This window comes from Lichenostomus cassidix, chromosome 1 (assembly GCF_008360975.1).
Source record: "Lichenostomus cassidix isolate B80296 chromosome 1, HeHo_3.0, whole genome shotgun sequence".
Taxonomy (NCBI): Eukaryota; Metazoa; Chordata; class Aves; order Passeriformes; family Meliphagidae; genus Lichenostomus; species Lichenostomus cassidix.
This window is the reverse complement of record NC_139479.1, coordinates 87,639,087-87,653,700: the sequence shown is the minus strand read 5'-3', so window position 1 is coordinate 87,653,700 and position 14,614 is coordinate 87,639,087. Positions and strand designations below refer to the sequence as shown.

Genomic DNA, 14,614 nt, shown 5'->3' with positions numbered 1-14,614 from the left:
TTGAATAACTACTCTTGTGCCACTATGGCTGTAGCCTCCTTTTCCATTATTAAGGCTTCTGAACTTTACCTTGGCTCATGACTGGACCATTTTGCTTGTATTTCCTCCTCTGCACAAGATGATCTGGTCTTACTGTTCAGACAGGGGGCACACAGAGCCATTGAGGTTACCAGTCCTTCAGAGTGACTTTTATTTTGAGTTAATGAGCAACACACAGAAGAAAATTATAGTAATTTAAAAAAAAAAAAGAAAACATAGAAAGCCCTGTATCTCCTTCAGGGCTGGAACAAATGAGCCCTCTGAGCACCTGTAGGTAAGGAAAAAACAGGCAGTCCCTGCCAAACTCAGGGGAAAGTCCCCACACCCACATGCCACCACCACCTCCTCACTTCATTTGAGTCCAGGAGCTTTTTCCTTCCTTTTCCCTGTGGCTTATGTGCCTCAGCTCAGCAGTCATGCTCATCCACTGTTTCTCTCCACTGGAGTTTTCTTGCAGAGCAAGACAAGCTGGCTTTTAGTTCCGAGTCTTAAAAAGGACACACACGAACTCTTAGGGAAGCCCTCCAGTCAGGGCTGTGAGTAAGGGAAAAGCCTGGAGAAATATGAATAGATACTGTTCTATTATGATGGTGATCATCTGGCTTGGTTTCCTTGGTCATGCAGGGTCCCAAATCCTAGGGCTGAGCAAGAACAGCGATCATTTTTCACATTGACAGTCTGCAGGTGGTGAAGAGACCTTAACAAGGGTCCTTCCTGTGCCAGTGCCTTGCTGTAAGAAACATGTACTTCATTTACAGGCAGATTCTGGGGTTTAATTTTGAGCCTCTTTGGTCATCTTTGTGTTCCTCTGCTGGAGTTGATAACCTGCCTCTATCTCACATCTCCTCCTCGTGGGAAGAAAATATCCAAGATGGATTGTGCAAGAGTCAAGGACATCCTGAGCTGCCGGTCATACCACATTGGCATATCTGAAAGCCAGTGAGGAACTGATCCTCCAAAAATTACCCAATCTGTGTTTGAAATAATTTATATTCCTGGTCTCCACACCATCCTCTAACAAGATTTATGCCATCTTTGTGACACTTGAAATGAATTTCCTTTTGTTTGCAGTAAAATTGCTGCCTGAGCTCACTGCTGTTTTCTTCAGATTAGGTAAAAGAAATCAAACACCTCAAGTTCATTCATTTCAAAGCAAGATCCCCAGGCTCCCAAGTCAGAGGCTTTTTTTTTGTACCACTCTTCTAAATCCTTTTCCATTTTTCCACATCCTTTTTCGAAATATGGACACATTCCAGTAACTTGTGCTGTAAACAGAGGTAACACAATCTGTTCACTCTTTGAGATCCCATTTTATACAGCATGTTATCATCTCTCTCTCTCCCTGGAGTCTTCTCTTCCCAGGATACTGTATTCAGTTCTGGAAGTGTGATCCACATACTTTGTTCCTCAACATAGAACCTTACGTTTGAATTCTAAGTGTGACTTTACCAGGGGTCTTAGGAGGCAGTGGCTTCTCATTAACCTTGCCAAATATATGCACCATGCCAGGAGAGACAGTCATACCTGCAGAGCTCTGAAGACCTCCTAACCATGCTTTGGCAGTATAAGACATCCATGGGCATTTGGATGTTGAACAAATCGTGGGGCAGCCTAGCACTGGAAGTTCACATAGTCTGAATTTCTAGGACACTTTCATCTCATCAGCAAAGGGTCTGAAGTATTTACACAGGACACAAAAGCATTAGCTTCTTTATCTTCTACTCGCTCACACGCTGTGCAGCTAAAGAGAGCCTTTTGGTCTTTTGTGGCTTTCAGAGGAAAACCTGGCTGAGAAACCTGTTACAATGGAGAGAAAGCTGCTGGAGAATGGGACCTGATGTCTGCAAACAGAAACTTCTTAGAACCAGGAAAAATTATAAATGGCACCCAAAAAAAAAAAAAAAATCAACCTTAAACCCATGTTTACTCCATGTAACCTCAACCACACCCCAGTGACCAGCTCCTGGCAGAACTTCCTAATATTTAGTTGGCTGTCCATCTTGGGAACCCAGCTCTCTCCCAGCCCTCATCGTGACACAGGAAGTGCCACCCCTTCTTGGGATTTTTATAGTCCATTTATGGCTCCTTCTCTTTGGTCCCAGCCTCCTTTAAGGGTGAATAAGGGTCAGCCCTTACACCAAGAAAGCATGTTGGATGGGCCAGTCATCTTCCAGCATGGTGAGAATGAGAGTACTCCAGAGCCAGTGAGGTCTCTTTGCAGTGCTAAAGGCAAGAGCACAGCAAGCAGTGATTATCAACAATTGGAGGTGTTCAGGATTTGCCTGGGCCAGGCCCTGAGCAATCCAGTCTAGTCTGAGAGTCACCCTGTTGGGAGCAGAGGGCTGCAGTGGAGACCCAGAGGTCTCTTCCCACCTGAATCTTTCTGTGATGCTGTGACTAACAAACGAGTGGGTTTATTTGGTTTTGTGGGGTTTTGTCTTAGTGGGGCAGTAGAAGATACCTTATGGAAGAATAGAGGGTGCTACCTGCCATGAGGTGCCAAGTGGAAAGGAAATTGAAAACACAGCTCAGCTGCCAGCACCCTCTGAATTGCAGTCTGGCACACAATGGTGTTAACCCAGCAGAAATGTGTAGTGTTGCAGAGAGGGGCAATCCCATCTTCCCTTTCATCTCTCCTGCCGCCTCTCTTTTGTCAACACTGATGAGCAGCAGAGAATTGATCCAGCTGAAAACTAAACTATAAAGGAATAAAACCATTTTGATTTACAATGAGCCCTTTCAGTTTAAAAATGCAGCATCTCCTTCCCTAGCAATTTTTTGTTCAAAGCAAAGTGGTTGGAGATCACCAAATCAGAGACTTTTATTCTCTTCAGAACTGTTCTGGAGCCCTGCTGTCCTCTTCCTTGCTGTGCCATCACCCACAGCAACCTTCCCTGTGATTGTACTCTTCTGCAAATTATTTCTCATAGCATCACATGCTCCTTTAGTTACCCTATACTTTTTCATATCTGGCTTTCCCCTTAAGAAAGAAACAACATATTCTCTTTTAGTAAGTGTTTGCCTGCAGCTTCCAGAGCTCCAGTGCACCATGAGGCATGGGGTCCTGTTTTCCTGCCATGGTGCACCATGAAAACACAGCACATGGATCAGATCATCAGATTTCACAGCTCCTGAGGACACATGCAATGAAGCCTAGAGCCAGACCCCTCTGTGTCCTGAGCAACACTGAGAATCTGAGACATGATCAAGGTGCCTCTCTTGGGTTGCAGAGACCCATGGTACTGCTCAGAATAGGACACATAAAGGATGTGAGCCAAAGGGGCAGAAGGCACATCCTTTTGTGGTGATTTTTCCCCGAGGGGATTCTGTATTGTCAGTTGAGAGGAACAGCAGCAATGGGGATATGAACCTGGAATATGTGGATCAAATTTTCTCTCTTGGCATGAGGAGAAATACCATTGTTGCCCCAGATCTGTTGCTGGGTCTTAAGACCAGCAGACACAACCCACATCTGTTCTGGAGGTCCCACAGACCAAAGCATCTCCAGGAAAAGCAGTCACACAGTCTCCCTGCAAAATTGTGAAGAGACTGAAAACCAAAGATGCCACACCTAAGAAGGGGCTTTTTTGCAGTGTGTTGGGGAAATCTGGGTGCCCTGGTTTCACTACATGCCCAGCATCAGCCTCCCAGCCTGTCCTGACACTACCTTGCCACCACATGTTGAGCTCCTGGGTACCTCTTGGCTCTTGAGAAAATCCACTGCAGCCCTGGGATGTTTGGGAGGCTATTGCATATTTTTCCATTGGATTAAAAGCATGAATGCTGCAATGAGAGGTGAGTCAAAGTGTAACCTAGCCTGCTGCATGGATTTTTGTAATTAATCCACCTCACCCTCTGTGTTGCAAAACACGGGCTGTGGCATCTAAGACATCACTTAACTAGATACTGGCCAAGGTACTGATAGCCATCACCATCTCCACAGGTAGTTGTGGATGATCAAAGGGGATCCTGCAGCATCCCACCTTTCCCCCAGGAAGGATCCCTTGAAAGAGGATTGTTACACATTCTCCACAGTGAATGGTGGCCAGATGAAAGTTGCCATCTGCCAAAGATGCCCATGAATGCTGCAGGTTCTCTCCAGTAATTAAATCACCATTTTATTTTTAGCAGAAATGCAGTCCACAGCTTCAGTCAGCACCCCCCACTGCTGCTCCTGACTTTCTAATTCAGGTTTCTCTGGGATATTCAGCTGCCTGCTGAGGATTTTCATACAAAGGGTGCTTGTCTTTTAGCACTGTAAGGAAAAAGGCTGCAGATTTGTCAAAAAAATCCATAAAACTATGCTTTCCTCAAGGTGGTCTCATGGGATTCTGGAAAGCAGACCACCTCCAGACTCTCCTCAGCACCACATCAGAGACCTGTGGTGGCTCAGGCACTGCTCATCCAGCAAACCCTCTAAAAAGACCCTTTCCAAGAAAGTCTCCCAGTCAGGCATCCAGTCACTCTTCCTGCTCCAAGAACTTCTGCAGGGGCACAGTTTGGTTTCACCCAGATCTGCTAAGGGATGTGGACTTTCTCTTTTCCAGTCCTCTTCTCCTCATTCCTTTTTGGGATCTGTCACCTCAGGTGAATGGGTCCCTCTGACATGTGGTGTACTCTGCCCCTGGGGAGATAATTTGCAGCTTCCAGGCATCACAGAGGGACAGAAAGAAGTCTGGAGCAGCTCCTTCCTCCCTCAAAAAAAGTAGTTTGTACCCACCCTGAACTTAATTTCATACACAGAATGCATTTTGGGTTGGTGCCTTGGTAGAAACCATCATGGCCCTCTGTGTGGCTAGAGTGGCTTGCATCCCTCGACCCCAGGGGTGCTATTTCGATGCATTTCCCCACGGTGCATTTCACACAAAGCCTGCCAAGGTGTGGGCACTGGCCCTTCCTGCCTCAGGGTTCTGCTGCCTGAGCCTCTGCAGCAGCACGGTGTTGGTTTGGGAACCAACATCTGTACGAGTGCCCAGAGAAGGGCAGCTCCACGACTTCCCCTCTGCAGCTGAGCTTAGATCCCTTTTAGCTCCCTAAGCTTCCCAGCCAGTGCCAGAAGTCTCGCAGCTAATCCCAGTCTGATCCCTGGAAGCTCTACTGCCTGTGCAGGTGCCTGTTGAGTACCAACCTGCCCAGCAGCTCTTGCTCACACCACATCCCTGCCAGACTTTCCCTTGTGTTTCCCCAGGTGTGGCTGCTTTTTGTTTACAGTCCCTTGCCACGAAGTTATTAGTTATCTCTTATTAGTAAGTAACTTGTTTTTGCCTGCTGTGTTTGCTTTTGCGCTGGGCAAACAGCAATCAGGATATTTTACACGAGGTCCTTGTGTCGAGCACTCTATCTCAGGAACACCCAGACCAGCTGATAACCCAGGCTTCAAGCCATGGTGTGGTTTCTCAGATCAGCTAAAGTCTGCAAATAAATTCTGGAGCACCTCAGAAAACACAAAGCAGAAGATTGTGACTAGCTTCAGACTTGATGCTGCAAGGGCCAAAACATGAAAGTGGAATCTCTCAGAGAAAAACATGATATCACAGAAATCTGGAAACACAATGAAAAATTCCTTCAGCAAGTCTAACTCAATGATACTGCAGAACAGTGTTTTCTATTTCTATTTTTCCTGGTAAGTGTAGTCAGCATCTGCAAGACATGCCAAGAGAGACGAGAAAAGCAATGTATTAAAGCATCTGTGCACGAGGTGGCTGCTGGGGGTAAGCCTGGAACCTGGCTGAAGCTGATCCAGACAGAGGAGCATTTAGGGCTCCTGTCTCCCGGCCCCGGGCCACTCCCGTTGGAACCTGCCTGTCATTCCCCATGGCTCTGCCAAAGTCCCACACGTGCCTGTCAGCCTCTGTGCCCAGGAGACCCACCCAGGCGGTTCCGGGAAGACGTCCCCGTGCTGATCTTTCTCCGGTCACTGCTGTTTCTGCGCCGGGGTCTTGTTCTGGGAGATGACGAAAATGCCATTCGAGGGAGTCAGCATTTAAAATGGGTCGTTAGAGAGAAACGTCACCGTGTCTTTGCTAAAGATAGCCTGGTGCTGAGTAAAACGGCGCCTCCAAAACCTTCATTTCACAACGTGCTCGCTCAGCACAATAAGCCCTCGGCCCCAAATGCCGCCCCAGGGTCATTTCCCTGGGCTGTCCATCAGTGCCTTGGGACCACCTCTCGGGGAAGCGGCAGCAGGATGGGAATACATCCTCTCCTTTGCTGGTTCTTACAAGAGACAAGCATTTCCCAGGGTACAGAGCCCGCTAAGGAAGCTTTGGGGGGCTAGAGGGGACAGTGCCAGGGTGCCAAGGCTATGAGTGCAGGGAGGGTTGAGATGAACGGGGAGAACAGTGAGCTCAGTGTGTTCCCTGAAGAAAGCCAGGAGAGGGGGAGCAGAAGATGCTGGACTGTGGAGCTGTGAGTGTCTCCCCACCACAGTTCCAGCTCCCCCCTCTCTCTCTCTCTCGTCTTCACCCACACACTCACACCATTCTTGTGCTGCTGATTCAAGGGAAAGAGAGGTTGATGTTTTCTGCTTGAACTGGTCACCACAAACTGTTTTTCTTGAAAGGGAGGAAAAAACACCTCCTGACAACTGTCACAAGTTCTCCCCTATCTTCATTTGTCTCTTCCTTTCTCATGCAATCCCCTGGGCTCTGTCACACAAGAGGGCATGAAGGACCACTTCAGAGCAGTCCCTCAGGGACATGGAGGCACAGGGTTGCACCTGTACACCAATCCCACTACCCAGGAGGCTGGAGAGCCACGTGGGATGAAAGACCTGAGAGCTGTCACTACAACAGGGGTCTGCTAAAGCAGGGCATAGCATTGGCTCTCTTTTATCCTCCACCTTCACCACCCAGCTGAGGAAAACTAGAGAGCTAGCAAGGATCCTTCCACAGTCAGGAAGCAGCCACTGTGAGTCACCTCCCTTCCCTCAGCCTCAGAAAAAGCCCAAGCTCTTGGTGGATGAGCCACGGAGGGGCTTGGGTGTCTGACACCCATCATGAAGGGCTGATTAAGTCCGAAAGAGTCAGAGCCAGTGGGTTGCTGGAAAATGTGAACCGCAACAGTGGGGGTTCTCTGAGATAAAAAGGGGGTGAGGCACATGGATGGAAATGTATTGCCCTGTGCAAAGGTCAGCAGCTGCATGGGGGCTAGGATGAGCCCCCTCAGCACATGAGCTTGAGTGGGTTTTCCCCAGAGCTGCTGGAGCAGGAGGGTCCCTTCCTCACACCCCTTGTAGTGCCACACTTTGCAGCCCTTCTTTTCAGTCCTTATTTTTTCCCTCCTGGATGATCCCCTCTTGTCTCCTTGGACCACCTCAGCTGTGTCCCATACTGGCCCTGGACTCTGGATTGATGAGTCACATGTGTCCTGGTTGGAGCTTAGCACAGACCCTTTCCTCCTGCTGCCTGTGAACTGACCAATGAGGAAAAGGCAAGAAATTGGCACATTTGAAAGATTAAAGAAGGAAAAGAAGCGGGGGGGGGGGAAGAACAGTAAGAAAAACAACAAAAGAAAGAACAGCAGAAAAAAGACCAACACGTTCTCAAATGCCCTGAAACAATTGGAGAGAATCTGTAAGAGACGGGAAGATCAAACCAAAAAAGGTAAGAGATGAAAGAAAAACATGAAGGGTACTTGCTGGGAAGTGTCTTCTACACTTTTTCCACTGGCTATATAGAAGCGAAACTTGTTAGAAAAACAACAGCGACCCAAAGAATTTCCACTAAAAGATGCTTAGAGCAGTGTCTCTGGTCCCTCCCTCCTCTGCCCTCACGTGCCTCAGGCTGGTACTGGTTTCTTACTGGTGACGCATCTTCTTAGTGATATGAGGAAATTAGCTGCCCACCTGCAATATAAAGGCATTTAGGGAAATTCTTTGATCAGAGAGAGAGAGAGACAGCATGAGAGCAAGCACGTCCCACTGACCCCTCTGTGCTCACCCATCCACTCTGAAAGCTCCTTTGCCCATGCCTCATTTTTGCTGATCTCTTCAAGCTTTGAGCCTCATCAAGCACAGACCTGAGTGAGAGGCAGCCCCTCTCCTGGATGCCACCATGAGACTGGTGTCCCTGGTGCTGTTCCTCACCTTCACTCTGCTGGCTTTCACTGGTAAGAGGGAACTGAACATGTTGGGGAGGGCAGAGTAGCTCAGTAAGCTGCGTCTGGGTGTTACTCAATCCCTGGAAAGGCTGGAAGGGAGAGTTTGTACCCTTCCATTTCCACTGAAGGTGGCTGGATATTGTCCAAATTCTAACCCTGGCAAAGATGGCATCCCCACCCCAGAGTGGGATAACATTGAGTCCCACTCTTTGCTCAACTCCTCATCTTGTTACAGCTGGCCACATCCTACCAGGATTGTCGGAGGGGAGAAGCAGGGAGCAGAAAGTGTGGGTCAGAGAGGGGAGTTCAGCAGTGCTGCCCTGCCACTTGAGCCCCAGAAAGATGAGGGAGAGCTCGAAGCAGCTGCCTGACAAGATATCTGTGCTGTGGAAGCGGCATGGGGGAAGGTATGCCAGGGCCAAAAGAGACATGAGTCCTTCTGGGGAGACTGGGGAGGGTCAGAGACGCTTTGAGCCCCTTTTCTCCTTCCCCATATTCCCTCCTTCCTGCCCTTCCCTTGATCTCATGTTTGCCTCTGGCACAAGCCACTCACTTGTCCTGCTTCCAGTGTGCACCAGGAGCCACACGTGGTGCTGGAGGTGGGCTACTCAGGCCTCCAGAAGACAGCACTGCTCATGAAGCGCCGGGTGGCACTCCAGGACTCTGCCTTACGCAGCGGCAATTTCTCCCTGCGGATCGACCCTGTCCGGAGCAAGGATGTCGGGCTGTATGAGGCATGGGTGAGATACAACACAGAGGTCCACAGCTGCCACGTGGAGCTGGGGGTAATCACAGGTAAGAGAGGATGGAAAACCTGGAGAATGTTGATTTTAGGACCGGGAGGTTGTAAAGGTGGGATGGGGTGGGGATGCTGTGTTTAGCAGGGCAGGTTAGAGTGCAGGCAGCATCCTCTGGAAAGTGCAGTTTCCTGCTGTCTGCCCTCAGCTCTGAAGGGACAGCTGCCTGAGGGACCAAGTTAGGACAGGGCGGGCACGAAAGGCTGGTTTGGTAGTTCGCCTGTGACCTTAGCTCACCCCCCACCCCAACACCTTCTTTTTGCAGTAACCCTCAGCCCACCCAACCCTGTTGAAAATGAGCTGCTCTTGATGAGCTGCAACTCCAGCCACCAGGCCAGCCTTGTGGAGACATGCTGGTTCCATAACGAGCACCCAGGCCCCACCTCCAGGACCTTCTGCTCCTTGTCCGGGGCTCTGTCCATCGTCTTTCCATCCATGAGTGATGCAGGATCCTGGCGCTGCCAGCTTCGCTACTCTGATAAGGAGATCATTTCTGCCACATACAACCTGCAAATTCTAGGTGAGCTCAACCTTTGTGTTGGTACCCCAGCATCCCTTGGATGTGACTGACTAACCTCAGTGACCCCAGCTTCCCAGCTCCCATCTTGTCCTCCCTTCCCAGCTCCTGAGGAGCTCTTTCCCAGCATCACCCCACCTGGTCTTCCTTCCCTGTCTCAGGTTTTGATGGTCCAACCAACCCTGTGGTCTATGCTGCAGCTGGCTCTGCAGCCAATCTACCATGCAGTCTGAGCTACCTTCCCCATGCCTTTGGGATGAAAGTGCTGGCAGCCCACTGGAGCCACCTTGCAGGAGGACATTTGCAAGACTGGGACATCTCCCAGGATCTGAGCAGCAGAAGCTTCCCCCTGCCTCTCCCTGTGGTGGGGCCGGGTGACGCAGGGCAGTACCGCTGTGCTGTCTCTGTGGGTCACAGGACAATCAGCAGGAACGTGACCTTGGCAGTGCTTACAGGTGAGAGGAGAGACTGGGAAGTGCATGGCCCCTCCACCATCCCTCACTGCAGATAAACCTCCCCACATGTCAGTGCAATGAGTGTGGGGAGCTCCTGGTCATGTTTGCTCTCCCACCCTGGGGCAGGAAACAAGATTTCTGTTCAGGACATTGCACTGCATTGGACTCTGCTGGAATCAGGGGTTTTCCTGGGTGACTTGGTTATTCCTCTTAAGACTGAGAAAGACAAAGAAAATAAATTGGAAGAAGTAGTAAAGAAGAGATGCAGTAGAAGAATGATGGATGAGGAAGAAATGTGGACATGCCTGTAGTCTTTCCTGAGGTTATTTTTTTCCCTTTGCCACAGTGACTCCGAGCATCCAAGGACCCATTTCCGAGGGGAGTCGTTTGCTGCTCATCTGCAGCCTCACACACTCCCAAGGACATGAACGTTTCCAGTGGAAGCACCTTGACCCAGTCCCCACTAAGAGCAAGCTGGCTGTACCTACTCCTCGCAACCTGGAGGGCCATAGTTCCCAGATGGGACCTACCTTGGAAATACCCCAAGTGTCCCAAAAGGATATGGGCACATGGGAATGCAGTGTATATGGCCCAGAAGGCAGACTGGGAGCAGTGGAATATGACCTACAGATCACAGGTACTGTCCCCCATGGGTCTGGAAACAACCTCTTCTTCTCTCCCTACTTAGTTCCCTGGTGTCTTTTCCTCTCTCAGCCTCACCCTGTCCATCCCTTGGACCACTTGGATCCCACCTTCTTGTCATCCTCTCTTAGCTTTCACCAGTTCCTCATGTTGCTCCTCCCAGTTCCCCACACTCTTTCTCATTTTGCCTGTTGTTGTGCAGTCCCAGCCTTTCCCCAGTGCAAAATCAACTGTCCCTTCCTTCCTAATGCTGGTTCTTCCTCACAGGTGCCCAGGTCTCCAGCACTCCCTCTGTCCTCAGTGGTCAGGTTACTTTTGGGCTCACACTCACCCTCTTGTTCCTGCTTGCTGTTTGTGTCGTGGCTCTGGCCCTACAAAAAAGGGTAAGTGTCCATCACCCCATTTCCATTGTTTTTCCTGTATATCCACCTTTATTTGACCTTCCCCAGAGTACTCCAGAGATAGCAGTGAAAGGTCCCAGGGACACAGTGGCCAGAGGAAGGAGGGGGCTGGGGCAGCCTGCTGAGAGTGTCATGGTCACATAGGGAGAGCTGTACCCTGGGCATTGGCAGGTCAGGCTAACCATGGCATTCCTCTGGGGACAGGTCAGACACCTCAGAGGAGAGAGAAAACCTCCTAAGAGACAATCACAGTCCAGCTTTGAAAAGCTTCATGTTTATTCTCCCAGAGATCAAGCCATGCTGCAGCAGTAGTGATTTCCAGGCTTTTGTAGGTGTCCTCTCTCTCATTCCTTACCTGGATGCTTTAATGCAATTGTCTCCTGTTCTGTATCAATGTCTGCTGGTGCCCAGACACTGATATTGATGCAGGGCTGCTGTTTCTGGTTCAGCCCTCAGCTCCCAGCTTCTGACAACTTAGTGCTCTTCATTTGCTCAGCTTGTTCCAGTATCTTGTCCCCTGAAAACTCTTCCTTGTCTTTATGATCTCTAACACCAGGCCAGGACTAATCCTATTCCAGCATGTCACCGGAAAAAACTGTGCAAGCAAGTCAGGCCATTTCTCTGTAGTTTTCATATTATTGCTTTGCAAATAATAACATGGCAAAATCATCCTTCAGGGTTTGCTTTTGCAGACAAGGGACACCTTTTGGGAGTAGCTGTGATATAGCTTCCTGCTACTTAGCCTCTTGGAAAGGGCCCATGGTGACAATTCTAGTGGAGAAGGGGCTGGGGGATCAGAGCGAGATAAGTTTAGAAAAGCTTACCCTGGTGAAAGAGCTGGGAGCCTTGAAACTGCCTTGAGCTGAAGACGAGGGATGTGACAGAACTGATGAAAAGTTTTAGCAAGTCCCAGTGGCTGGAGACTGATACAGGCAGCATCACAAAAGAAGCAAGGTGGAAATTTTTAAGAAACCACTGTGGGTAGCGCAAGAGCAGCTCGTGACAGGTTCTTTGTCATCCATCCTTAATCAGCACTGATGGTAAAGGATAATATGAGGCAGAAATCTTCAGTTTCTGTGTGTCTCTCTAGACTGTGCAAGTCCAGGGCAAAGGGATCAGAACCAACCTTTCTGGCCCAAAACCAGCAAGAGGAACCCCTTGACAATGTACTTGTACAGCCTCAGCTAGCAGGAAATAGGATACCTGGGTGTCCAGCTGTTTGTTTGAACAGCTCTCATCCCACCCAAATATTCACCACCCCAAAGCATTGCCTGTGCCCCCATGGCCCTGCTGTGCTGAGCAAGCCAGGCTCCCGTGTTGCAGCACAGCTTCTCCATCCACACATGGTCCTCACCCAGCTCTGGATGGCCCTGCTTTAGCAGGGGGGTTGGACTGGATCATCTCCAAAGGTCCTTCCAAGCCCAATCATCCTGTGATTCTGTGATTCTGTGATTCATGCCCTTCTCTGCACAGACTCCCCGCTGGGCTCATCCTCCGTCAGAGTGCAGAAGAGGTGCCTCCAGCAGAGTTATCAGCTCATCTCTGGTTCTCTCCCTCTCTCTGCTGGCATCCTCTGAGATTACATCTGCTGTTCCTGCACTGGTTGGACACCAGATGCTCCCTGCGGTGTATCATGCACACTGTGGGCTGTTGCCCACACATGAGGAATTCCTATTCCGATCCCCTGACCCTATCAGTGTCTGATTGGTACTGTTGCATTTCATTGATCCTGTCATTCAGTTTAGTTCTCTGTTCTCCTGCAATATCTGGGTCTTGTGTGACATTCTTGTCCTCTTTATTCCAAATGAGGCTCCTCAGCTTTATCAGCTGCCTAACTCATTAGCGCTTTCACACTCTCAGTGGCAATAATGACTGGTCTTTGAAGACTTGTGCTTTTCATTTCCCTACAGCCTGGCAGAAACCTGCCAGCAAGACCCCAGTCCCCTCCTCTTAGCTGAGATCACACCTACCATGCCATTCTCTAACTAATCTCATCCTTCTTGCTGTCCTGACTGTTTGTGTGTCACCCTATACTTTACTGCTATCAGGAGCCCTGAGATCTCCCTCTTTGTCATTGTCTAGAAAGTCACTTGTGAAAGTGGTTCTGTCTTTAATTTGTTCTTATCTCATTTTGCACAAGCTTTCATGCCCTTATTACTTAGCTCCGAAAAGGTGTTGTAAAATCTGGCATATCATCAAACCTGACAGTGGCCTGAGCATTGCCCAGATCAGTCTTTGCTCTCCCTTAGGTATGCCCTGTCTTTCTTATTCCTTATGCCCATGACACCACAGAGGTGTTGAGCCAGCATTCCCCAGAAGAAATCACATGTCTCAGAGAGGGTCTTCTTCTGTGTCTCTAGGAGGGAATGGGAGCTTATGGTTGCAAGCAGCAGGACTGTCTTCCATGGCAGGGAGAAGGCCAAACTTGTCCCATTCAGTCTCCCTCCCATGTCTGATGTTGCCTCTTGCTTCCCTTTCAGGTGCAGACTCCTGCCTTCCCGGCACTGGAAGGGATATTTGCAGTCAGTGTGCCGTGGAAGTCCATGGAGGAAAACCAGAAAGGGAAGATCCAGCAAACGGAGTGCTGATGGAAGCAGGGGCATCAGGGTTAGTCCATATGGGAGCATGAAACTCTGTGTGCCACGCTGCAGAGAGATGGGCACCATGCAGACCTCTCAGGGGAGACTAGGGATGGCATGAGCAATGTGGGCCTTGGGAGCTCTGTGCTTGCAGAGGGGCTGGAAGCTGCAGCCAGGGCAGGGCAGAATCACCGCTGCAGTCAGGTGGCCAGCAGCAGAGATGCTTTGGAGCTATTGGAAGTATTTGAGCCAGTAGCTGCTGCCTGCTTCAGTGCCACATCTCTGTCCCACTCTTTGCTCATCCTTCATGGCCTCTCTCTGAGTCTTTCTCTGGTGGAACACTTGGATGCAGGAGATGGCTGGAATCAATCTCCCCTGCAGCCTGACAATGTTTTCTCCCCCGTGCTCACTCTCTTCTCTTTTCTCTTTCCCTGCGCTGCCCTGCTCACTGCCCTGTTGCACATTTTGAGCATTTTAACTTATTAGAAACTCATTTTAGAACTTTAAATAAATCCATGTGACAAAAAAACCCGCTGACCCCTGTGTGTGCCTGTGGAGGATCGCGCCTATTTGATGGAGCCGGGTGTACCTCTGCCTGTGTGAAGCCATTTCTAAGGCTTTTGCAGCCTTCTCTTTCTCTTTCAGTTCTGTTTTACTGAAGTTGCCTGTTCGTTTCTGACATTTTCACAGTGGGGAAGGGGAAATTAAATGCCACTAGAGAAGGAAGGATCACAGGTTCAGTCTCTCCTTTTTGCTGTATTTCAGAGCCTGCTTTTCTTTTTCTCTCCCATCTGGCTGTCCTTGTTCATTCATTCATTTATTCCTTTAGTCCTCACATTTTCCTGAATCTACAAGTGATATTATGACTCTGTCACCCTCCTCCTGCCAAGGATGTACTTAGCAATGCAAGCATGAGTCTGCCAGGCCCTACCTCTCAAGACCTTCAATGTGTTTAGGTTTCATGTAGTCAGAGAATGCTCTTCACTTTCCCTCTCAACAGCCATGGAGGGCTGTGGTACTGCTTTTGAACAGCCATTGAATGCCACCCCAGAAGAAACACTTATTGGTAATGAGAGTCACACAT

General features: G+C 49.4%; 1 protein-coding gene across 1 annotated transcript; it reads left to right on the top strand.

Moving 5' to 3' along the window:
- Positions 1-7,872: 7,872 nt before the first annotated feature.
- Positions 7,873-14,059, top strand: LAG3 (lymphocyte activating 3). The gene is made up of 8 exons (XM_085068662.1): positions 7,873-8,148; positions 8,375-8,546; positions 8,708-8,934; positions 9,202-9,456; positions 9,615-9,908; positions 10,255-10,545; positions 10,818-10,933; positions 13,432-14,059. Exons 1-8 carry the CDS (start codon positions 8,094-8,096, stop codon positions 13,537-13,539), a joined length of 1,518 nt encoding a protein of 505 aa, XP_084924788.1. The 5' UTR covers positions 7,873-8,093; the 3' UTR covers positions 13,540-14,059.
- Positions 14,060-14,614: the final 555 nt, after the last annotated feature.

Excerpts from the sequence above, each read along its gene's own strand:
- LAG3 (XM_085068662.1), top strand. The coding sequence starts at position 8,094 with ATGAGACTGGTGTCCCTGGTGCTGTTCCTCACCTTCACTCTGCTGGCT. Across the intron at positions 9,457-9,614 it reads ATACAACCTGCAAATTCTAG|GTTTTGATGGTCCAACCAAC; the intron begins GTGAGCTCAACC and ends TCCCTGTCTCAG. Across the intron at positions 9,909-10,254 it reads GACCTTGGCAGTGCTTACAG|TGACTCCGAGCATCCAAGGA; the intron begins GTGAGAGGAGAG and ends CCTTTGCCACAG.